At 39.1% G+C, this 24,471-nt stretch overlaps 1 protein-coding gene across 4 annotated transcripts in view; it reads left to right on the top strand.

Moving 5' to 3' along the window:
• Positions 1–20,845, top strand: part of RGS7 (regulator of G protein signaling 7) — a 588,090-nt gene extending 567,245 nt beyond the window's left edge. For 3 of the 4 annotated variants that reach the window (XM_089311631.1, XM_089311632.1, XM_089311634.1), the window contains exon 17: positions 20,632–20,844. In XM_089311631.1, coding sequence (XP_089167757.1) covers positions 20,632–20,829 — 198 coding nt within the window. In that variant the 3' untranslated portion in view covers positions 20,830–20,844. Of the gene's footprint in view, positions 1–20,631 lie in introns of all 4 variants that reach the window. The other variant, XM_089311635.1, reaches the window with a different exon arrangement.
• Positions 20,846–24,471: the final 3,626 nt, after the last annotated feature.

Here is a 24,471-nt window from a genome sequence, read left to right on the forward strand (position 1 = left end):
CTGAGATTCCATTTCCTTCTCTCTGATATTTCATTTCATACAAGGTGGGTGCCTTGAAAGCATTGACTGCTAACCTCTGTCTCTCTAGCCCAGGGAGATTGCTTCCAGCCCCATTCAGGGCTCTGCATTGACCTCTATTTCATGTACAGCAAAGAGATATTGGATGCAAATGGAAAAAAAAATTCAATGTGGTTCTTATCAAAATGTGCTTCTCTTGTCCCTGGGGTTGACTTTGGCCTCGCAAGTCCTAGCTGCCTTAGCTCCTTTCTAGTTGTTGTGGTTTGGATATGAATGTGGTTTGTCCTTCAAAGACACATGTGTTGGAAGCTTGATCCCAGTGTGATGATGTCAAGAGGTGGCAGAAACTTTTAAGCGAGGGCATTGTGGGAGGTCATTATTGGCAGCTCCCCAAATGCTGGCTTCCTGGCTCATTGTGTGATCTCTTCCTGTCACACACACTCCCTCCACAGTGCCTGATGCATGAGGTGATGTAGCCAGCGAGCCCTCTCAAGCTCTTTGGTCTTTCAGCCTCCACTGTGGGGCTCCATGGGATGGCCAGCCATGGAGCCCCCACGTCAAGGTCGGTCTGATAGCTGCTGCTGTGTCTTCATCACAAGGCGGATGTTGCTAGTTTGGGTTAGGGCAATGCTTTCTCATGGTCGGGACTTTCCAGAGGCACTGAGCCTGTCTGGTAAACAACAAGATGGCGCTGAGGACTATACGGTGAGCCTGCCTGCTGCGTGACACCTCATCTGATTGGCCCGAGGACGCTTGCACTGTTGACAGCGGATTGGAGTGTTCCGTGCATGGACTTGAGCCTGCTTGCAATTGGCCGGATTTTGTATATAAGCTGTGTGCTGAGGAAGGAGGGGGCTTTTCTTTCCACTCTCCTCCCTTCATTCTTTCTCTGTCACTGTTATTTTCTCATTAAAAGTCTACTGAAGACTGATAAGCTGTGAGCAGTGTCGTTCCTTTGCGGGCAAGGGGGCGACATCCACAACTGCAAGTAAATAAACTTCTCATTTTTTACAAATTTCAAAGATACCCAGCCTTGGCTATTTCAGTATAGTAACAGAAGACAGTAATACATTGATAACTTCAAGCAATTCTCATAGCAGTTCCCAGTGTGGGAGTTAACTGGATAGAAGCTGTGTCATCATGGCCAGAGGCAGACGTTACTTCCACCAGCTTTTAAGGCTTCTAAATTGTAATGGATACACAAAGCTGTGCTCCCCGTCCTAACTACTCTGTGGGAAGGATACTTCCTTTCCATGTGGCTTTGGGTTTGGTCTTGCGACTTTCTTTGGCTTTGAGGCCCTTAGCAGCATGATGCAAGTAGGAAATGCAGATGTGTCTGCTTGACTCAGCATGAACTCTCAGTCTGTGCCGTCCCCTCTGAAGACCTTGCCTCCTTGGCCTGCTGCTCCAAGAAGGATGAGCAACGTGTGGTTCTGCTTCCTGTCCAATCCACAAACCTGTATCTTAAGGCAATATATCTGCAATATAAAAACCCCAGGCACTCTACTGACTTATGAACAAGCCCAGCCCCAAAACGCAGAGCCACCCTCAACCATCGCATCCTTGAGAATGAAGTATTATGGTTTTAAGAAATCAATTTTGGGGATTTGTGTTATGTAGCACTGTTCTGGCAATACAAAAATACTTATACACAGGGACTTCTCTGTGGGAGTTTACAACTGTCCACCTCCCACCTGTAGTACAGCAGAATTAGCTCCCAGTCAATACTTCATCACCCGAGAAAGTGCAGCAGTCAGGTCAAGATTGAAAGTGCTTGATAGGAGCCAGAGTTGTGGCTTAGCAGGCAAAGCTGCTGCCGACAAACCATATGAGCTCTGGTTCAAGTCAGTTGTTCCACATCCTATCCAGATTCCTATTAATGTGCTAGAAAGCAGCAGATGATGGCCCAAGTGCATCCAAATGGGAGACCTGGAAGAAGCTCGTGGCTCCTGGCTCCTGGCTTTGTCTCAGCCCTGGCCTGGCCTTTGGGGCCATTTGGGGAGTGAACCAAGGATGGAAGATCTCTATCTGTCACTCCTTCTCTCTCTTCTCATAAATTATTATTTTTTGACAGCAAGGATTCCAAAAATACAAAGGCTAACACAAAGAGTTGTATTTAATGTACAGGTTTTTCTGTTCTAAGCAAAATCGGAAAATAAAGTAAATGAGTTGTATAAAAAGACAACAGAGTAATCTTTAGTGTTGCTAACTTTTAAATAAGGTGGGAAGAATTATTTTTCTAAACTAATATGAAAGTTGTTATTCCACATGCAGAGACTTTAGTGATGTTAACACAAGTCTAGCCTTAGCCCACGGGTGTGGAAAAATGCAGTCCAAAAGTCTGGACGTATTCTTGTGGCTTACAGCATGTCTGAGAATTGCATGACTTATCTTGAAACATCCAATTGTTTCTAATAAGTACAAATAGTGCACTGCCCTTCAGGCCAATGACTCCACAGTGCACCAATGGCATGGATGTGATTATATAGAAAAAAGTCACGTTGTTACTGGACTTTAGTAGTTTCCCAGACTGAAAAGACTGAGTGCTACCACAAATGCCACAACAATCTCTCATTTGAAAGCTGAGGGTGCTGATCACAGAACCCCTAAGAAAGATTATTGCTTGCAATAGACCTCAATATTCCTCAAAGTAATTCAATGCTTTTGACAAAACACAGGATTTTAAACACTAACCAGGTCCATAAGCATCTTAAAGTTGTGGACTCAACAAAAAAAAATTCAAACAAATACAGGCCTACGTAGGTTTTGTGGGTTTTTGTTGTTGTTGCTTATTTAGGAGAGGGCAACAAAGCACATTTTGTTTAAATATTATTTTTTGGCTTTTCAGGAACTGTGACAGTAGGAAGATCCTGGCCAAGGACGTCGTATTTTATTCAGTCTCAGTGCTTCTTCCAGTTCCTTTACCCCCTCAAACTCCTCAACAAAGTGTTTTGACCTATTTTTTTCTGTTTAATAATGAAGAGCATTTTGAAAGTGAACTTTTGAACCATTGATTACTAACAACTCCAAATACAGAATGAAAATGTGAAATATAAGTGTTTTAGACTTTATCTTTAGAACAAAAGGAATAAAATAAGATTGAAAGGGAACTGGAACAGGATGTAGATCAGAAATCGTAACCTTGGTCAGTTCCTTAAAAATCTTTTTTTTTTTTTTTTGGATATAGGAGCCATTTGAAATCAAATAACACATATTGCTATGATGCCCGTTCTGTGCTTCACAATGTCTTCTCTCCATCACTTTCATGAACTCTAGTCTTCTGCACTTCCTGAATAGGGGAAAGGTTGTCCTCTACAACACTGATTTCTTGTTTTGAAGTCTCATTTTTACTTCGGTATCTGCAATACAAATTTTAATCCAATGTTGGGTATAGATACCTGTCTGCCTTACTTTTCTCATTGAATCTTAAATCTTAACCTGCTGTTACATGCAGCTTGTATCTTCTTACATCCTGTCAAGCTGTTCAACCTTGTCCAGAAACATGTCGTGGGCCTGGAGCAGTTCACAGGCCAAGGTCTGCTGTTACTCTGATTCTGGACAATGCTGATAGTTCTATTCCCTGGCCCCATACTGCTTTATTACACGTCACCTTGAATTTTCCTGAATGACAGAAGATCTCACCAGTTCAAAATCCATAATCAGCTTTGATTATTCTTGGCTCATTCTATTTGTATTAATACTGATTGCATGAGTTTTTCCTAGTATCAAGGGAAGATGAGTTGGTGTGAAAACTGTTCAACAAATTCCAAAGTCTGGAAGGATTTTTGTGTCGCTCCCCCTCTTCATGGAGGAACGACACAGGACCCTGCGCTGTTCTTTTGTCTGCTCGGCCCTTCCCGGGTTTGCTGCTGGTTCTTCCCGGGTTGGCTACTGTCCTTCCACCTCCGTGGAAGGGCGGCTCCCCCTGCCACTTTCCCCACTTCTGCGGGGGAGCGGCACACCACCGGCTGGCTCTCTCGGGGGCTGCTCAGGTGTTCCTTCAGATAGATGTTCCTGGTGCATGTTGTCTCTCTCCTCCTTTATAGTCCTCTTCCACCAATCCCAACTCTGCTACCCACACGCCGAGTACGCTGCTCTCCTCCAATCAGGAGCAGGATCAGCTCCTGCAGGTCATCACTCAAGTTGGCGAGAGACAGCTGCGTAGAAGCTGTTTACTCCTCTCCCAGCACCATATTGTGGGAGAGCAGATGCATAGAATAAGTCTTAATTCCAGTAACTTAGTCTAGTCCGAGTTGCTCCCCACATTTTTGTTCCTAGTTTTATTCATGTGATATGACACAGAATCTTCTAGAACACTGCCAGCTGACTTGAGAGTATTTAATTACTTGACAATCATAATTCCCAAGAAATATATCCATCACTTTTTCCTTCCTCTATATCTCGTCCTTTGCATATGAGGGCTTCCTCTTCAAGACAACAATGTGGCCGGCGCCGTGGCTCACTGGGCTAATCCTCCACCTTGTGGCACTGGCACACTGGGTTCTAGTTCCAGTCGGGGCGCCGGATTCTGTCCCAGTTGCCCCTCTTCCAGGCCAGCTCTCTGCTGTGGCCAGGGAGTGCAGTGGAGGGATGGCCCAAATACTTGGGCCCTGCACCCCATGGGAGACCAGGATAAGCACCTGGCTTCTGCCATCGGATCAGCGTGGTGCACCAGCTGCAGCGCACTGGCCGTGGTGGCCATTGGAGGGTGAACCAAAAGCAAAAGGAAGACCTTTTTCTCTGTCTCTCTCTCTCACTATCCACTCTGCCTGTCAAAAAAAAAAAAAAAAAAAAAAAAAAAAAGACAGTAATGCACAAACATGTCTTCCTTCTTCTTCTTCCTGAATGCTTCCCTTCTGAGTGAGTTTGTGTTTGGGTGTGGGATGAAAAAATATGCATTTGAAGACAGAATTCTTTCTCATTTGCCATTGAATTGACAATCACCCTTGCTCTATTTTGGTAGGATAATCTGGCCTCTGCATTTTAAAAATTAGGCATATTTTAAAGGATTTATTTGTAAGGCAGATGAACAGACAGAGAGGGAGAGAAGGAAAGACAGAAACGGAGAGAGAGAGAGAGAGAGAGAGAGAGAGAGAAAGAAAGATATCCTCCATCCACTGGTTCACTCCCCAAATACCCACAAGAACCAGATTTTGGCCAGGCCAAAACCAAAAGCCAGAAACACTATCCAGGTCTCCCATGTGAGTGGCAGGGGATCAAATACTTGGGCCATCATTTGTTGCCTTCCCAGGTTATTAGCAGGAAGCTGAATTGGAAGTGGAAGAGCCAGGACTTGAACCAGCACTCCAATATGAGATGCTACTATTGCCATTAACAGCTTAACCTGGAGCTCCAGCTCCTAAATTAGGAATTTTAAAATTAACTGACTTTTCAGGTAGGGGAAATCCAGATTTTTTTTTTTAAATTTAGTATTCTGGTTTTCCTGTCTTTGTTATTTTGATAGGATGATCATTAGGAAATGGGGGATTAGAGGCTGCTAATAGAGATCCTTTTAACCTAACACCTTTTTCCATATCTTTAAGTGTGAACTTTTTTCTTCTTAGGTTCCCTAGGAGTACCGTGGCTGAGATCTGTGACATGAATCTTTCTTTGATCAATACAAACTTGATCAAGTCAGCTTCACTAAGAAAAGATACAGGCCAGCCTTCCATCCCCAAAGTCTAACAATCTACCAACAGTTTGATTTTAGCCATTTACTATCAGATAACATATTGTTAATCTGGGCAGTTGGTCTCCTGGTCATAAGTGTTGATCAATGACATTTTCTGTTTATATCTCTTTATTCTGTGCTACATTCAAACCATCCCATTATGTCAGGCAAAATCTGTTTACTTGAGTGAGTCAAAATTGATAGGACTCATAAATGGATCTAAAATCATGGTTTCAAGGGTCTATGGATTCTATAAAAATTTTGACTTTGTGTGTCATGTGAGTTTTTTTCTGGCAAGGACGTCTGGAGTTTTCAATAGATTCTCAAAGGAATTTATAAGCAAAGAAAGTTAAAAACTATACTCCGGCCGGCGCCGTGGCTCAATAGGCTAATCCTCCACCTGGCGGCGCCGGCACACCGGGTTCTAGTCCCGGTCGGGGCGCCGGATTCTGTCCCGGTTGCCCCTCTTCCAGGCCAGCTCTCTGCTATGGCCAGGGAGTGCAGTGGAGGATGGCCCAGGTGCTTGGGCCCTGCACCCCATGGGAGACCAGGAAAAGCACCTGGCTCCTGGCTCCTGCCAGGATCAGCGCGGTGTGCCGGCTGCAGCGGCGGCCATTGGAGGGTGAACCAACGGCAAAGGAAGACCTTTCTCTCTCTGTCTCTCTCTCACTGTCCACTCTGCCTGTCAAAAAAAAAAAAAAAAAAAAAAAAAAACTATACTCCAGGGTTTCTTTTCAAATTGAGTCAAGGTTCCCCCCTCAATCCCATCACTGTGAAATGATGAATTGGGCTCATGACATAAAGATTTAAATGTTATCAAAAAAGATAGGGATTCATCTCAGAAAAGTATACAATATCTCCAGGTCTGGCTATGTCCTTACTAACCTCCCAGATCCTTAGTTTCCTTATCTGTAAATTGAAGAATTCGGACTAGAAGGAAGAATTCTAAGATCACTCCCAGCTGTAAAACTACAGGACTAGTCACGAAAACTCACATACAAACTTTAAAAAATAAAATAAACACACAAGAAACTTAGTTAGAAATTGCTTGCAAAAGATATTATTTTATTAACATAATCAATGAAGTATTTATACAGGAAATTAAACTCTTTGTGAGTTCTAAGAATCTCATAAAATCTGTTGTCTCTCAACTTCAAGTCTCTTGAAGTTTAGATATTTGATTTCAGATGATGAAATCACTTAATCGGTTTATATATTCTACTATTAAAATACTTTTCTGTTGTAATCCTTTGCATGATGTTCAAAAAGCTTAATGAACAAAAGCAAACATTGTGGTGGCCTATTGAGATGGAATAAGCAAACTAAGGAGCAAAAACAAATGATATAAACACAATAGCTCAAATAATCTAAACATGTGGTCAAACGAAAGGGAAACAACTCTTGTACCCTCTGAAATACTTGTAATAACTTAACAACAGGACAATCAAAATGTGGCTGGAATTGAGTGGTATATAATCACTGTGAAGAGGAAAGAGAGAAGCTGGCTGAGAAAGCTTGGACAGGTTTAAATGCTGTATAGGATCCTTGTTTATTTGCTTTAAGAGGAGGTCCAGCACTCTGTGAGCCAGCACCCTGGGATAAACCTGTAAATATTTAGTATCTTTTTGGCTCAACCAAGGGACAAGTAACTGAAAATTACTCATTTCATTTGACTGGAGCTTGGACCACACATCTGACATTAGCAGGCCATTCTGAATAATTGATCAGAATAAAGAACTACTCTTAAATGTTTCAGTTTGCAGATAAAAACCTTGCTTCGTGTGCATTTGATGGGCTCAGAATGGATTGCACTTGAATTGAGGACAGAGGTATTGATGGCTTTTCATATACTGTTCTAGTTGTCTTCTTTAAAATGGGTTGTTATGCCAAAGAGTATTACTAAAGATAAGGTTTGAGGAAGAAGATCTATCCAGGTAGTAACTATGTTCTCAGGTGAGAAATCAAATACATATGAATTAGTTACTTCTTGAGCCATATAAATTGGCACGTTTCTGCTCAGTGGGGGACTATTAAATAACAATAATAATTTATGTTTCTCTTTTTGTTAATAGTATATTATTAAAAAAATAATACTTATTGAATAGTTACCATGTGCCAGGCAATACACTTTATCTTTTCAAATGCTTGGTTCTCTAAACAATCCTAGGTGAGAGGGAAAAGAAAACTGTGGTTGAAAGAGCCAAGTTATTTTCTTGAGGTCAAACCTTACTAGGTAAAACCTGTCTGAGGAGAATTGAGAACTGAGATAGCTGTCATCTTGTGAAGAGTCAGGGCTAAGCATCCCTGCAGTCAGGAGAGTTGGGGCAAAAGCTCCGAGGCAGGCAGGTGCCTGGTGGATCTGGAGACGGAAGCGAAGCTGGCATGCCTCCAACAAAATGTGCGTGGGGAGGCCCCGTGGAGTGAGTTGGAAGGTAAACCGGAACAAGATCAAGCACATGAAAGGAATACCTTACATGAGAATGCAGAGGACTGAGAAGGAAGCAGGATCCAGAAGATACCATGGAGGAGATAGTATTGGAAATTAAATTTAAAGATAGGATATGTTCTTTTGTAGACTGCAGTGACACAGGAGGTGGTAAATAAGACTAGGATGCAAGCAGACAAACAAAAGCTTTGTACAGGGAGATGTGATGGCTGTATTTGTAATGGTAGATCTATGAAAGATCTTAAATACTAAGAGTTATGAGTTTATTAAGGATGATCCACAGAGCGTGGCATGACCAAGGGAAGTTTTGCAAGGTTAGGTGGGAGAAATGCATGAGACTGATTAGAGGTGGAAATACCCAGGAGAAAACCAATGCAACAGAATAGAGGTACAATAGAACAGATTCTAAACTGGAATGGTGGCAGTAAAGTGCACATGGGGCCAGGAATCTTGAGACCAATCTATTGTAAATAGTCAGCTAGATACTGCATTGTTGATCTCAGCTCATTGCCACAAAATATCCATAAACAACTGTGGAGAGAGCAATTCCTGGGATACATACATAATTTTAAGACTATCCACTTAATCCTTTCTCTGCTAACTGTATGGAGATAGACCAGCAAGAAGATGAAATTCTGAGCCATATTATCTGGCCCTTCAGCTGATCTGGTTGGACTGAACTGTTTCTATATGTGATGTGACTGACAAGAGTGAGGTATGTCATGAAAGCTCGGTGAACTTCATCCCTGTGTTGATGTTAAGTATGTTGTTGAGGGGGTGACTCACTACATCTCATTGCACAATAGGTCTGAGCAGACATTTAATTCTCATGTCTTAGAAATATTTGTAATATTTGTGAATATTTGGTTTGTTTTAATCAGATAGGTAATTATAAAGTTAGTGACTCACCAAGATCTTATCCATCTTTGTTGGTTACATTTATGTCTAAACCTCTATATTATTCCCTTGCATATTTTCTCTTTCCTCTGTTTACCTTTTCTCTATTTATTGCATGAAATCTTCCCACAACTCATAAGAATTTGTGAACTACCTTACAATAATCTAGAACAAGTAACAGTATGACTAAGAGAATGAAATGAAATGCTGAATTAGTTAATTATTTTTCTTCTTACTTCACTCTCTTTTGGATACAAATTTTAAAATGAAACTTTACAAGTGCGAAATCTTTGAAAAAAGCATAAATTAGCTTTGATCTTTATTTCATGTCTGTATTTTGGAAAACTTTCCAACAAAAGATAAAAAAATTATAAAACCAAAGGTTATTCTTGCCATTTATTGAAAATGAAAGTAATAGACGAGGCTGGATGGCATATGACAAAGAAAAAATAAATTCTAAAAGAGACTAGAACAAAAGAGTAGAGGAGAAGGGAAAATACTTAATTTAAATATTGATGATTTTGAGCACAGGATAAAGCCAAAGTATTTGATTGGTGTTGAAATGTTGAGAATATCTCATTTGCCACACAATAATGTACTCTCACTGACATAGTGAAATGTATTCAGATAAGAATTCTGATTGTGTTCCTTGACACGTTAATAATTGCTTACACTGACAGAATTTTGTATAAGAAAGATGTAATATTCTCTATTTTATAAGTGACAGATAACATATAGAAAAATGAAAAGAGCAACCCAACATTGCACAGGGACTTCATACAAAACTGAGGACAGAAGTCATTACCTATGGAATGAGTTTCCAGTTGATTCAGGCCTACAGTGTATACTCTTTTGGATTTTGGGGTGAATATAAAATATTACATGTGAGTTTCTTTATTCACTTGTTAGTTTTAATGCCTTGTGTCCTTATTCACAGCATCACTGCGCTTCCTTGTGAAGTCATATCACCGACAGGAGCACAGTTCTATTATTCTAGAAAGTTAGGGAAAGCACATGATATCATGGGTATTCCTAATGTTTTTTTTTTAATCAGGCTTCAAGGTCATTTGGTCAACAAATATTTATAGTCTACTAAGTGCTAAGCACTGGGGAGCAGCATTGGAAAATACAGACCAGTTCTTTGTCCTTGTGTCCTGAAAAATAATACTTATTGTGACTTCACAATGTCAAACTCCATTCAGTCACTATACTTATATATCCCTTAACTCATTTAAACCTCACGCCAATGAGGCAGGTATTATGATTAGCTTCATTTTCCAGATGTTTAAAAACAAAACACAAAAAAGTAAATAATTTGGATTTCTGGATCCCATTCAAACAGTAAGTAGTTTAGAAAATCTTCATACTCATCCTTCTAATTAGGAAAAAAGAACAAATTGAAAGTTAACAACTCTTATTACATTAATCAGAGAATTGAAGCAACAGCACAAATAGCTGCCCTGAAAATTAGGGAGACAGGCAACTACAAAAGCTCACAGCTGGTAAGGAGTAGAAACCCAAGAGCGAAATCTCTATAACTACCTCTTTGCTTTTACCAGGTGTGTTAGGTTCTTCTTTCAACAACAACAGAAGATTCAAAGCTCTGCTAAAGAGAATAAATAAAACCCAAAGAAACAAAAAGCCTGATTCAGATATGGTAGATATTTTTGAATTATCAGATCAGGAATTTAAAACAATTATGGCCCTGCACCTGTGTGGGGGACCCAGAAGAAGCTTCTGGCTCCTGGCTTCCTGGCTTCAGATCAGCCCAGCTCTGGCTGTTGCGGCTATTTGCAGAGTGAACCAGCGGATGGAAGACTCCCCCGGCCTCTCTGTAACTCAGACTTTCAAGGAAAATAAATAAATCTTAAAATAATTATAATTTATATGCTCAGGGCCCAAATAGAAAAAGTGGACAACATTGAAGGGCAAAGTATAATGTAAGCAAAGAAAGGGAAATCCTAAGAAAGAACCAAAATGACAGGATTGAAATAAAAAATAACTGTAACAGAAATTAATAATGTGTTATTGTACATGGCCAAAGAAAGCTTCTGTAAGCCCAAAAATATGTCAGTAGATTTTTTGGAAGCTGACATAGAAAAAACTACAAAGAGAAAAAAAAAAGGAAAAATTAGAATAGAATATCCAAGGAATGTGGGATCATTGCAAGATTGCAACAAGGCATATTGATACTATCAGGGGTAAACATGAACAGAAAAAAATTTCAAGTAATAATAGCTGACAATTTTTCAAAATTAATAATAGACCAGTCAACAGATCTGGGTTGCCCAGAGAACATCAAGCATGTTAAATACATGAAATTCTACACATAGGCATATCATCTCCAAGCTGAGAAAAAAAATCAAAGAAAAAGACAAAGTTTGAAAGAAGCTAAAGGAAAATAAAAATCTCAACTATAGAAAAAGTATAAGAACTACATCAGATTTCTGTTCAGAAGCAAGAAGACAATGCAGTGAAGCAAAGTGTTATTCCAAGTCAATTATACTTCAAAAGTAAAGCAGAAATAAATAATTCCTTTGACAAATAAAAATCGAGGAAATGTGTCACCAGTAAGCCTTTCAAGAAATACTAAAATAAATTCTTCAGTGAAAAGGTACGTGATACAGCTCAGAAACATGAATAAATGAAAGTAAACTGAACTCTTTCTTTTTGTAATTTATATTCAAAATATTAATGGTAACATTGTTTTCAGTGATAGCTCATGGATCACTAAAATGAGTGATAGAAATGTTATAAATGAAAGAAGTGATAAATGGAAATAATCTGTTATAAAGTAGAATGTTATTTGAAAAATGACTTGGATTAAATGTAAATGTAAGTGAACTGTAACACAATTATATATAATTTTTCCACAAAAATAAATTCCTAGGAAAGGATATAGAACATAATTATTGAAATGCTTTTGTTAAAACTAGACACAGCAGAAAAGGTATGAAGATAAAAATGAGTGCAAGAAATGAGAGCAAAAAAGCCAATAAATAAAGAAGTCACAAATATGGTCACAAATACTAACCTTAGTGTATTGATAACCACTTTAGATATATGTGAATTAAGTACACCAGCTGAAAGACACATATTGTCAGGAGAGATTTTGTATAAGAAGACTTAATTATATGCTGCTAAAAAGAAATCCAATTTAAATATGAAGACATAGATTAAAAGCAAAGGTATGGAGAAAAATAAGCCACACTAACACGAATGAAAGAAAGCTGGAATAAGTACATTTATTTGAGACAGAACCAACATTACAGAAAGAAAAATTACCAGATATAAAGAGGGGCATTACATAATATTAAAAAGATCACTACTCTAAGAAGATATAATCAATCGAGTATTTAACAAAGCTCTAAAAATACGTGCATCAAAATATGTGACCCAGAAACTAACAGAAGTGCAAGGAGAAATAGACAAGTCCACTATAATTGCAGACTGCATCCTTCCATATCATTCTATCCATTATTGACACATTCAGCAAATATATAATATAATTGAACTGAAAAGCACCATCAGCTGGGTCTAATTGACAAGTCTAGACTATCTTACCCAACAACAACAGAATGCATTCTTTCCAAGCTGTCATAGAATATTCTGGCCATAAAAATCACCTTAACAAATTGACAAAAATAAACAGCAGGGGCCAGCATAGTGCACAGTGGATAACTCACCACCCACTCCACTTTCAGTCTAGCTCTCCACTAATGTTCCCTGTGAAAGCAGCAGACGAGGCTGTTGCACCCATGTTTTTCATGAACTAGCAGATGGAAGGGCTCTCTTTCCTCTCTCTCTCTCTCTTTCTCTCTCTCTCTCTCTCCTCTCTCTCTTTCCTTCTCTTTCTGCAACTCTGCTTTCAAATAAATAAATAAATAAATATTTTTAAAAAGATTTTTAAAATTTATTTGAAAAGCAGTTAGAGAGACAGGAAGAGAGAAAAAGATCTTCCATCCACTGGTTCACTCCCCAGAGGGTTGCAATGGCCAGAGCTAGGCTGAAGCAAGAAGCAAGGAGCCAGGAGCCAGGAGCTTCTTCTGGGTCTCTTGGTGGGTGACAGGAGCCCAGGCACTTGGGTCATCCTCTGCTGCTTTCCCAGGCCATTAGCAGGGAGCTGGATCAGAAGTGGAGCAGTCTGGTCTTAAACTGGTGCCCATATGGGATGCTGGCATGCAGGCAGAGGTTTAACCTGCTATGCCACCATACCAGCTCCAAATAAATATTTTTTTTGAATCAGGAAAAATATCCACAAACAAATCTACAGCTAACAACCCAATAGTGCGCAATTAGGTATCTTCCACCAAAGATCAGGAACAAGGCAAGGATATAACTTCTCTCCATTTCTATTCCACATTATACTGGAAGTTCTAGGTACTGCAATAAGATAATATGAAAATAAAAGGTATACTGATGAGCAACAAAGAAATAAAACTATCTGTTCATTGCTGAAATGAGTGCCTATGTAGGAAATTTTAAATAACTAAAACCTCCTAGAACTAATGAGCAATTATGGCAAGTTTTCAGGATATAGTATTACTATAAAAATTGATTAATTTACTGTAGCAATGAGCATTTGGAATTTGAAATAAAAAACCATTTGTGAGAATATGAATTAAAAGATAAATGTATGCTGGTCAAAAATATTTGATCAAAAGATAATTTTTCATTATACATATTTTCCATGGTCTTTTTGAATATCCCTTTTATGTTAACCCAATGTGGGAGGGGGAGAAGTTGGGTATAAATCTAAGAAAATGTATGTAATATCTATGTGAGAGAAAGTATGAAAATCCAGTGAAAGAAATCAGAGATCTAAAGAAGTAGAGAAATATTCCATGTTCATAGTTATGAGCATTCAATATTGTGAAGATAAATGCTCTTCCCAGCTTGATCTATTGATTCAGTGCAATTCCAATAAAAATCCTAAGTATTTGCAACTGACAAAGTTTTATATGGGTAGATGAAAGATTGAATAGCCAATTCATTATTGAAGAATAATAAAGTTATCAAGATGAAGCTATCTGATTGCTATCTTTACTGTATAAAGATGCAGTAATTAAGGGGCCGACACCAAGGTTTAGCAGGTTAAGCTGCTGCCTGCCACACTGGCATCCCAAATGGGTGCTCATTCCTACTGGGCTGTTCCTCTTCCAATCCCCCCTCTGCTAATGAGCCTGGGAAAGCACTGAAAGATCGCCCAAGTGCCTGGGCACCTGCCACCCACATGGGACACCTGAATGGAGTTCCATGCTCCTGGCTTTGATCATTGCAGTCATTAGTGGATTTCTCTCTTCTCTGTCTCTTTCTCCTTTCTTTGTAACTCTCCTTTTCAAAAAATAAATAAATCTTTAAGAAAAATACACTAATCAAGACAGTATGATATTGGTGAAAGAAAAGACAAATACGACAAATAGATCCACACCAATACAGTCAACTACAAAAACGCAAAGGCAATACAAAAGAGAAAATTTGTCTTTTCAACAAACAGTGCTGGAACAACTAGTCATCTGCATTCAAAAAAAAAAAAAAAAAGAAGAAAGAAAAAATAGAATCTAGACACTGGCCTTACACCTTTTACAAATATTGAATGAAAAAGATCATAGACCTAAATGTAAAATGCAAAACTACAAAACATCTAGAAGAACACAAGAGAAGCTTGTAAGAGGTATTGCATCTGTCAATAAGCTTTTAGATACAAAACCAAAAGCATGATCAGTAATGAAAAACTAATGTGTTGGATTTCATTAAAATGTTTTGTGAAAGACACTGTTTGCTTAATGAAAGGATCAGTCATAAACTAAGAGATATTTATAAAACAGAGATATGAAAAAAATAAACAGTAAGATAACAAATTAAATAAAGGGTGGGCAAAAGATTTGCACAACTGTGTCACAAAAGAGCATACACATACAACAAATAAGCTTTAAAAATATGCTTAATGTTATTAGGAAATTCCAAATTAAAATAACTGCTGAGTACCTATTGGGTTAGTGAAAACTCCAAAACACTGACAATACTATACATTGGCAAGAATGTACTGTACAAGGAACTCTCTTCCGTTGCTGGTGGGAAAGTCACTTTTGGAAGACAGTTTAACAGTTTCTTACATAGCCAAACAAACTCTTGCCATATAACACAGCAATCATTCTCTTTAGTATTTACCCAAATGAATTGTAAACTTGTATCCACACAAAAATCTGTACATGAATACTTATAGCAGTTTTATTCATAATTGCCAAAAGTTGGAGTCAACCAAGATATTCTGAATGAATTTTAAAAAATAGTGTTATGTTAATTTAGTGGAAAACTCTTCTGCCCTAAGAAGTGAGCTGGGGCCCGCACTGTGGCGTAGTGGATAAAGCCTCTGCTTGCAGTGCTGGCATCCCAAATGGCGGTCTGGTTCAAGTCCTGGCTGCTCCACTTCTGATCCAGCTCTCTGCTATGGCTTGGGAAAGCAATAGAAGGCCCCTGCACCCACGTGGGAGACCCAGAAGAAGCTCCAGGATCCTGGTTTACAATTGGCCTATCTCTGGTTGTTGCGGTCACTTGGGAAGTGAACCATCAGATAGAAGATCTCTCTCTCTCTCTCTCTGCCTCTGCCTCTCTGTAACTCTGCCTTTGAAATAAATAAATATTTTAAAAAGTAAGAAGAAGAAATGATCTATCAAGCTACAGAAAGATGTGGAGGCACCTTACGTGCAACTTGTTAGACAGAAGAGACCAGTCCAAAAAAAGCATACGGACCATATGATACCAACTAAATGACTGTCTGGAAAAGGCAAAACTATAAAGACAGAAGAGTAGTGGTTGCCAGGATTGGGAGAGCCTGGGTGAAGAGATGAATAGGTTAAACAAAGAGGATTTTTATGACAGTAAAAATATTTTGTACAATACTGGCATGATGGATACCTGAAATCATGCACTTGTTAAAACCCAAAGAATGGCACAACAGAGAGTGAAGCCTAAATTAAGCTGTAGAATTTAGTTAATAATGAGGCATTCAGTATCAGTTTGTCAGTTATTAAAAATGTACCACACATTAGGAGATATTATGGGCAGAGAAAAAAGGAGTGGATGGTAACTGCATTTTCTGCTTCATTTTAATGTAACTTTTATTTTTTAAAAAAAGTTATATAACTTACCAAAAATTCTATGTGTAGTAAATGGCATAGCTACAATTCATATGCAGAAAATGTGACTCCCTTGTTCGTATTTCTTAACTGCTTGGATATATTGCCTGTCTGCCTAAAGAGGGAGAGAGAAAGACTGCAAAACAATAAGGTGGGGCTGGCGCCACGGCTCAATAGGCTAATCCTCCGCCTGCGGCGCCTGCACACTGGGTTCTAGTCCCAGTCGGGGCACCAGATTCTGTCCTGGTTGCTCCTCTTCCAGTCCAGCTCTCTGCTGTGGCCCGGGAGTGCAATGGAGGATGGCCCAAGTGCTTGGGCCCTGCATCCCATGGGAGACCAGGAGAAACACCAGGTTCCTGGCTTCGGATCAGCGCAGTGTGCCTGCCGCAGCGGCCATTTGGGGGGGTGAACCAACAAAAAAGGAAGACCTTTCTCTCTGTCTCTCTCTCTCTCACTGTCCACCCTGCCTGTCAAAAAATAAAAATAAATAAAAAGAATAAGGGGGATGAGAGAAAGAATTGGGGTGTAATGAGAATGCATAGCTGGAGGACCTAACAAAACCTGAGTTTTTCTAGAGTGTTGGGAATCAACTGAGGAACTGACACAAAAATTTGATAGATTTCAACATATTAGCTGCATTCTTGTGTAAGATGGTTCAGAATAAGTGGCTTGGACCAGAAGGCAAAATGACTCCCGTTCATCACAAATTGCATTTACTCACTCAGTCGAAAAGGAGATGCTAATAGTGCTCCCTATGCTGGGCTTTTTGCCTGGAGGAAGCAGGAATTGAGAAGAACAGGTGTAGCCCATATGGGTGGTCAGCAATGGAAGAGAAAGCCAGAGATGGAGAGCTTTGCACTCAGTCGTCCTTTTGCCAAAGTCTCTGATCAAGTCAATTATCCTCCTGTGGAGGGAAACAAGTAACGAATACAGAAAGCATTTTAATAGAAAATATTCTTCTGTCTTGAAAGAGAACTGGGAGACATAATAAATAAGCATCTGAACAGGAAAAAAACACTGTTTAAGCTGACCTTTGGAAGACACACAGACGCTATCTTTAAGGGTGAAGGTGGGAAAGAGATTGTGGATTTGCCAGGTATCAGAAACATGTTAAACTGTCAAAAATAAAAATCTTAAATGATAGTTGTTCTGATGAAATTTTTAGGTAGGTCTAGTGAACAAATCATTTAAAATGTGTACTTGAAAAGGCTATGAAAAAGTAAAGAAAAGGAAATAAATTTTCCATAATTGAAAACAAGGATCATGCCTTATACTTGTTTTCTTTCATAGTTCATACTGGAATGCTGCCTGATTAGACACGTAGTTTGTAAATGAATGTTGTGGTGGAAGATAACAAGGTACCCATAAGCAAGTATTAATATTTACTGAAAATAATTACACATTAGCAAAGATTCTTCAGAATGCTCTTGAGTTAATTGATAATCAGATAATACCTTTAAAAACTATGAGTCAATGAATATGTCAATTAATAAGATGAGTGAATGAATTCCATTCAAAAGTAATCAGAGGTCTTTGAGTTAAGAGAGAAAGTACATGGCAATGTGAATTGAGATAATTTCCCCCCAAATATTAGATTATTTGAAAACACTTGAAACGTTGATACAAGCCTCTGATATGGAGATGTTCACTAATGTCAAATTGAAGACACTTAGTTACCTTACGGCAATATAGCGAGATTGTGTGATAAAATAGAAATAAAGGGATTGAAAAGATAAGGATAAGCCTGGTGGGAAGTCAGACTAGAGAGAAAACGAAAATCCAGTCCAAGAGAGAAGGCTTCGGCTATAAAGTGAAACTTGGGGAGCCACACTCTGTACTGCACTGTATGGCTATAGGCCATCTTGTCTTTAAAAAAGAAAGAAGTTTATAAGTGAGGATTGCACCTTCATTTAAATAATCATTTCAAACCTTTGCCTTTTCTTTATTCATGCACAATTTTTAATTGACACATATACTTGCCCATACTTATGGAGTATAATATGACAAATTATAATGTAGACAATGTGTGATGATCAAATCAAGATAATTAGCATTTCCATCTTCTCATTTATTATTTCCAAGTGTTGGGAGCCTTAAATTCTTCTCTCCTGTTATTTTGAAATATATAATGAATTGATCTAGACCGCAGTTAGCCTGTTATGGATTATAACAGAATTAATTCCTATATAACTATAGTTTGGTATCCATTATCCAATCCTCCTGTATCCCTTTGTGCTCTACCTTTCCTAGCCCTCACTTAATGGTTATATGTGAAAGAGGTAAAACCTTTTTTTTAAATGAGCAAGCAAAAAAGCCAGAGGAGCTTAGCTGATAGAACTGTTGTCAAAAAAGTATGTTGCAAATGGCAACCATTCGCTGTGTGTGTGTGTGTGTGTTTAAGATTTACTTATTTATTTGAAAGTCAGAGCTACATACAGAGAGGAGAGGCAGAGAGAGTTCTTCCATCCACTGGTTCACTTTCCAATTGATAGCAATGGTTGGAGCTGTGCTGATCTAAAGCCAAGAGCTAGAAGTTTCTTCTGGGTCTCCCATGTGGGTGCAGGGGCCCAAGCACTTGGGCCATCTTCTAATGCTTTCTCAGGTCATAGCAGAGAGCTGGATCAGAAGTGGAGCAGCCAGGACTTGAACTGGCGCCCATATGGGATGCCAGCAATGCAGGCACTGACTTTATCTGCTTTGCCATGGCGCTGACCCTCTGGCTGTGTTTTTGATGGAATTCCTTTCTTCACCTGAGCTGAGCATCATTTATTTTTGACCCCATTGGACTTTTTTGTGGTTATTTCCATTGTTTGCCTTCTGTCTCTCTCTCTCTTTTTTTAAAGATTTATTTATTTATTTGCAAGTCAGAGTTACACAGAGAAAGGAGAAGCTGAGAGAGAGGTCCTCCACCCGATGGTTCACTCCCCAATTGGCCACAATGGCCGGAGCTGCGCCAATCCGAAGCCAGGAGCCAAGAGTTTCGTTCGGGTCTCCACACAGGTGCAGAGGCCCAAGGACTTGGGCCATCTTCACTGCTTTCCCAGGCCACAGCAGAGAGCTGGCTCGGAAGTGGAACAGCTGGGTCCTGAACCCGCGTCCATATGCAATGCCAGCACTTCAAGCCAGGGCGTTAACCCACTGCGCCACAGCGCTGGCCCCAATGCCTGTCTCTTGATTATTAATAATCATGCTGAGTCATTCCTTACCTGTCCATTTATTCAGCCTATTTTAGGTTATATTCCTGATGACTCTAAGTTGGAGACAATGCATAAATATCAGGATGGTGAGTTTTCAGAACCAGTTTTAATAAATACAATGTGTTGGATTAATACTACAACTCAGCAAGTTCTGCTGTATCAATAATCTCATTAGAAATATATCTCACCCTCTTGTTATGTTTCCTGCCCCCCCCCCCCAATTCTCATTAATTAAAGTTTCCCATTCCAGCATTGTGGCATTGACATCCCATATAGATGCTGGTTTCTGTCCCAGCTGTTCCTCTTCCAATCCAGCTCTCTACTTATGGCCTGGGACAGCAGTGGAACATGGCTCAGGTGCTTGGGCCCCTGTACCCATTTGGGAGACCCGGAGGAAGCTCCTGGCTCCTGGCTTTGCACTAGCTCAGCTCCAGCCGTTGTGGCCATTTGGGGAGTGAGCCAGCAGATGGAAGAACCCCCTCTCTCTCTGTCTTTCCCTCTCTTTGTCTGTAATTCTGCCTCTCAAATAAATAAATATTTTTTAAGATTTATTTATTCAAAAGTAAGAGTTATACACAGAGAAGAGAGGCAAAGAGAGAGAGAGACAGAGAGAGAGAGAGAGAGAGAAAGAGATCTTCCATCCTATTATGCACTCCCCAATTGGCCACAATGGCCGGAGCTGTGCCGATATGAAGCCAGGAGCCAGGAGCTTCCTCCGGGTCTCCCACGGGGGTGCAGGGGCCCAAGCACTTGGGCCATCTTCCACTGCTTTCCCAGGCCATAGCAGAAAGTGGGATAGGAAGTAGAGCTGCTGGGTCTCGAACTAGCGCCCATATGGATGCTGGCACTTCAGGCCAGGGTGTTTACCCACTGCACAACAGTGCCAGCCCCAATAAATACATCTTAAATTAAATAATTAAATAAATAAAGTTTCCATAAATTAGAGACTTTGCTCATATCCTGAATGGTTCACTCCTGTTTACTCTTTGAATCTCTTTTACATCCAGAAATGGCCTTAGAAGTAGGCAAAAGAGCATGATAACTTAGGGGAATTTTAGGAACACTGAGGGTATTTACTGACTGTGGTAACCAGCTTTTTTGATGACTCCCAGTGATTCCCACTTCCTGATAATCACATCCAGTATAGTCCCCCTTCCTTCTTCATGCACCAGGGTCAGTCAGAACATCTAACAGAATATAGCAGAAGCGATGGTAGTCACCATGACCTCATTTTGATTGCTTTTGTCTCGATTTGTCTCTCAGTTCACTCACTCAATCCAGCTGCCATGTAACGTGCCCTTTGCGAACAAGCTGAATCTTCTGCCAATAGTCACACGACGGAACTTGGAAGTAGAGACTGAACCCCAGCCAAACCCTCAGTTTACTGCAGCTCTGATTTACAGCTTACTGCAACCTCATGAGAGGTCCTGGGCCAGAACCACTCTGCCAAGCTGCTCCTGAATTCCTGACAACTCTTGGAAACTATGCGAGATAATAAATGTTCATTATTTTATCTCTCTAAGTTTTGGAGCAATTTGTTATGGAGCAATGGCAAATGCATTGCCCATGAATTAATTCACTTAATTCATTTTTGTGATGCCCATAGTCATTCAATCTCTGTGACATGCACTTCAGAGACACCATAAAACATCATGTTTATCCTCAAGGAGCTAACAGAACCTTTTTGAAACCAAATGCTCAAATAGTTTTAATTCAAGTTGATGAGATCAGTGAAAAAGTTATATAAGAAAGCATGCAAAAAGAGGGACTTCATCTACCCAGGAGAGTTTGGTAAATACTTGAATTATGTCTTAAACAACAAGTGGAAGTTAGCCAACTAGTAAATAAAATGCTTCTGAAGAAGAAGCAAGCGTAAGCCAAAAGCTGAATTCACAAGAAAGTGTGCTGTGTGCAGGAAACTAGGAATCCATCTAGTGCTGCTGGAATGAAATGTGGGAAGAAGAAAATGGCTGGAGATGTCTGGACTCCAGATTAAACAGCGTCCTGAATGTCAAATCTGACAATTTGTAGTTTTTCCTAGAGTTCTTTAGGATCAAATGAGTATCTGTAAATAAAAAACATCTCCATCAGATCTGCATTGGGTAAAAGAATGGGTGGAAGATGGATTTAAATTCCTGGAAAATCGTCAAAAACAAAGTCTCTGGGAAATTGATCCTTCAGTTTCTTACAAGGGCCTGAATTAGACGTTGGTGGCAGGGACAGAGGGAGCTGGATAATTATTTGGACATAGGAAATGCACAGAGGAACAACAGACAATGCTGGACTTCATAACTGGGTGATGTGATGGAATATGATACCATCACAAGAGAAAACATCTGGAAGAAGAGAAGGTGATAAGGAAATTTTTTAGTTAATCTTGAGTGATTTTGAGGTTGAAACTGCTTCACCTTGGTATTAAAATATCTCATAATTGATGTTAATACCCTTATAATTAACCAATATCTCTGGTAGGAAAGTATGACACATGAATACATATACTATGAGGTAGAGAACTGAGAATTAGGAAATATCCAAAGATAGAATAGCAATCTTCTTTTGATAGGGAGAAATTGGACCTTATATAAATCCTGGAAGCCTTTTAGGTATAAAAGGGCACGGCAAGGTGATGGTGATTCAGTGAGAAACTTGGAAATAAGTAGGAAACGATATACACAATAAGCCAAATTCTCAGTTTAAAATAAAACCTGCCTGAATCAAGTTTCATTTTCAAATTTTATTATCAAGATTAACTGGATTATTTTAAATATTGTTTCCAGAGTTTCATTTTGAAATAAAATTATATTGGCCATTCAAAACACAGGCTAGATTATCATGTTCCCTACTCTAGTATATTCTAAATGTCTGAGTATTTGCCTTTTCAGAGGAAAAAAGAGAAAGCGAATTGTTTGGGACTTTAAGAGGAACATGTAATAGAATTTATTGAAGATGGCAGCATAACCCAGTTCTTTCTCTTCTAATTTAGGAAGGATGTGCTGGAGGAGAAAGAAAAATGAGAAAGGGAAAGGGATTAACATTTTGTTTCACATTCATTAGCTCACCATATGTCAGACTCTACTAGGTATTTTCCAAAAACTGTTGTTTAATCCCCATAATACTTGTAAGGTGTGTATTTATAATCTTGCTGAAATGAGAAAGCAAGATTTCAAAAAATTTACGGAATTTGCCTAAAACTACACAGGACACTGCTTTCATTTCCTTAGCGTGAGAAGTCAACTGTTCACCCAGAGACAATGTTACCCCTTTACTTGATAAATTAATTCTGGTGTCATGATTGGAAATGAACTGTATTGTGAACAACCAACGTGGAAATGGAAAAGAAGATATGGTTGTGTCAATAAGGCTAGAAATTTCTCTTCTCCAGATCCCCCAGCATACGGATGGTCCTCCTTTTAGAATTGAAGTCATAACTGTTGCAGTTTGAATAAATATTTGAAATGAAAATCTCTGACATTTTGAACTATATGTTTATATAATTATTCACCTTAGGAAGGAGAGAAAGAGAAATGGAATTGGAGAAAGTAGAGTAGCTTGGTGGGTCCATCAACTCTCAAATGATTGTTATTTAAAATTTGTATGTATTTGTATGACATTTTCCCTAGACAAATGTGTGTGTATGCATGTGCACACACATACAGTTGTGAGATTTTTCTACAAGGATTTCTCTGCAAATCTGTATTTCTCTTTCATTTCACAACATACTATGTAAACATGTCATTATGCATAAGTGTTCCTTGTAATAACTTCACTGTGTTCTATTATTCAGAGATGATTGCCAAATTTAAATAGCATTTCAAGAGCAAAAGAAAGCTAATGAAGAATGTAACAACATGCAAATATTCAAGTGCCCTTATTGGATGTCTTTAGTACATTTTTTTTTCCTCTAGTGTCCATCTCTACACCCTATGGCTAGTTGGCTCAAGAAAAAAAAAAACTGCAGATGAAATTTTCCTGTAACAAAAGAAAAACATTAAAAAGCTTAATTGAACCATCACTGGCTGGAATCACAATTAGTCCCTTAGATGCCTTTCCATGTTGTTTTTGGTACCCCTTCATCTTTGTACTCCCATTTGAGAGCTTGTATATCTCATGCTTCTATTTCCCAGTTCTTATATTGGAAGTGTGCCCCTTTTATATGTGTGTATACATACATACATACACACACACACAGCAAGGAGGGCCTCAACCACATCCAACCTCAATTCCTCTGCCCCAGGGCTCATTTTCACATGCAGTGTCCTCTTATACAGCAGGAGCATCCTACAGAGAGTGGCATACAAAAGGAATAGCAGCCTGATGCTGATGAAAATCCAATTGGAACCCATAATTGAATAAACTGTTTATCTGTTTCCATTTTATTATATAGTCACTACTTTAGCAAATTATCTCATCTCTTTGGCATGACTCTAGGGTCACAAAAAGAGGTTTTTATTTTTCTGAAAGTACATAGCTAATTTTTTATGTCTAATTATTTTAAGTAAATTTTCCTAATCTGTTTTGAAAAAGTCATCCAGTCAAAAACAGAGTGAAACATGATGCTATTTTTACCAATTAACAGTCTTCCGACTATCAACCATGGTCCAAATTCAGCCCACCGGTTATTTTTATAAATAAAGATTTATTGGAACACAGTCACACATGCTCATTTATGTATTGTCTATGGATGCTTTGACTTTGTATCAACCAAGGACAATGGGTGCAACAGGAACCATACAGCCCTCAAAGCCTAAAATATTTACTATTTGACCATTTCTAGGTAAGATTTGCCAACTGCTCACAAAATGCAATATTCAATAATCACTTATTTTTTTAAAGTTATTTACTTGAAAGAGTGACACAGAGAGGGAGAGAGAGAGAGAGAGAGAGAGAGAGAGAGAGAGAGAAAGAGAGTGCACGTGCAAAAGAGAGACAGGGAAGGAGAAAAATTTTCCATCCACTGGTTCACTCCCCAAATGACGGCAACCATTGCCAAGATCCTGGAACTCCATCAGGTCTCCAATGCAGATGGCAGCACTTCAAGCACTTGGACAGCTTTCTGCTGCTTTCCAAGGCACATAAGCATGGAGCTGGACCAAAGCACAGGAG

The sequence above is a fragment of the Oryctolagus cuniculus genome, chromosome 13 (assembly GCF_051225735.1).
Source record: "Oryctolagus cuniculus isolate XC-2025 breed Fujian yellow rabbit chromosome 13, ASM5122573v1, whole genome shotgun sequence".
Taxonomy (NCBI): domain Eukaryota; kingdom Metazoa; phylum Chordata; class Mammalia; order Lagomorpha; family Leporidae; genus Oryctolagus; species Oryctolagus cuniculus.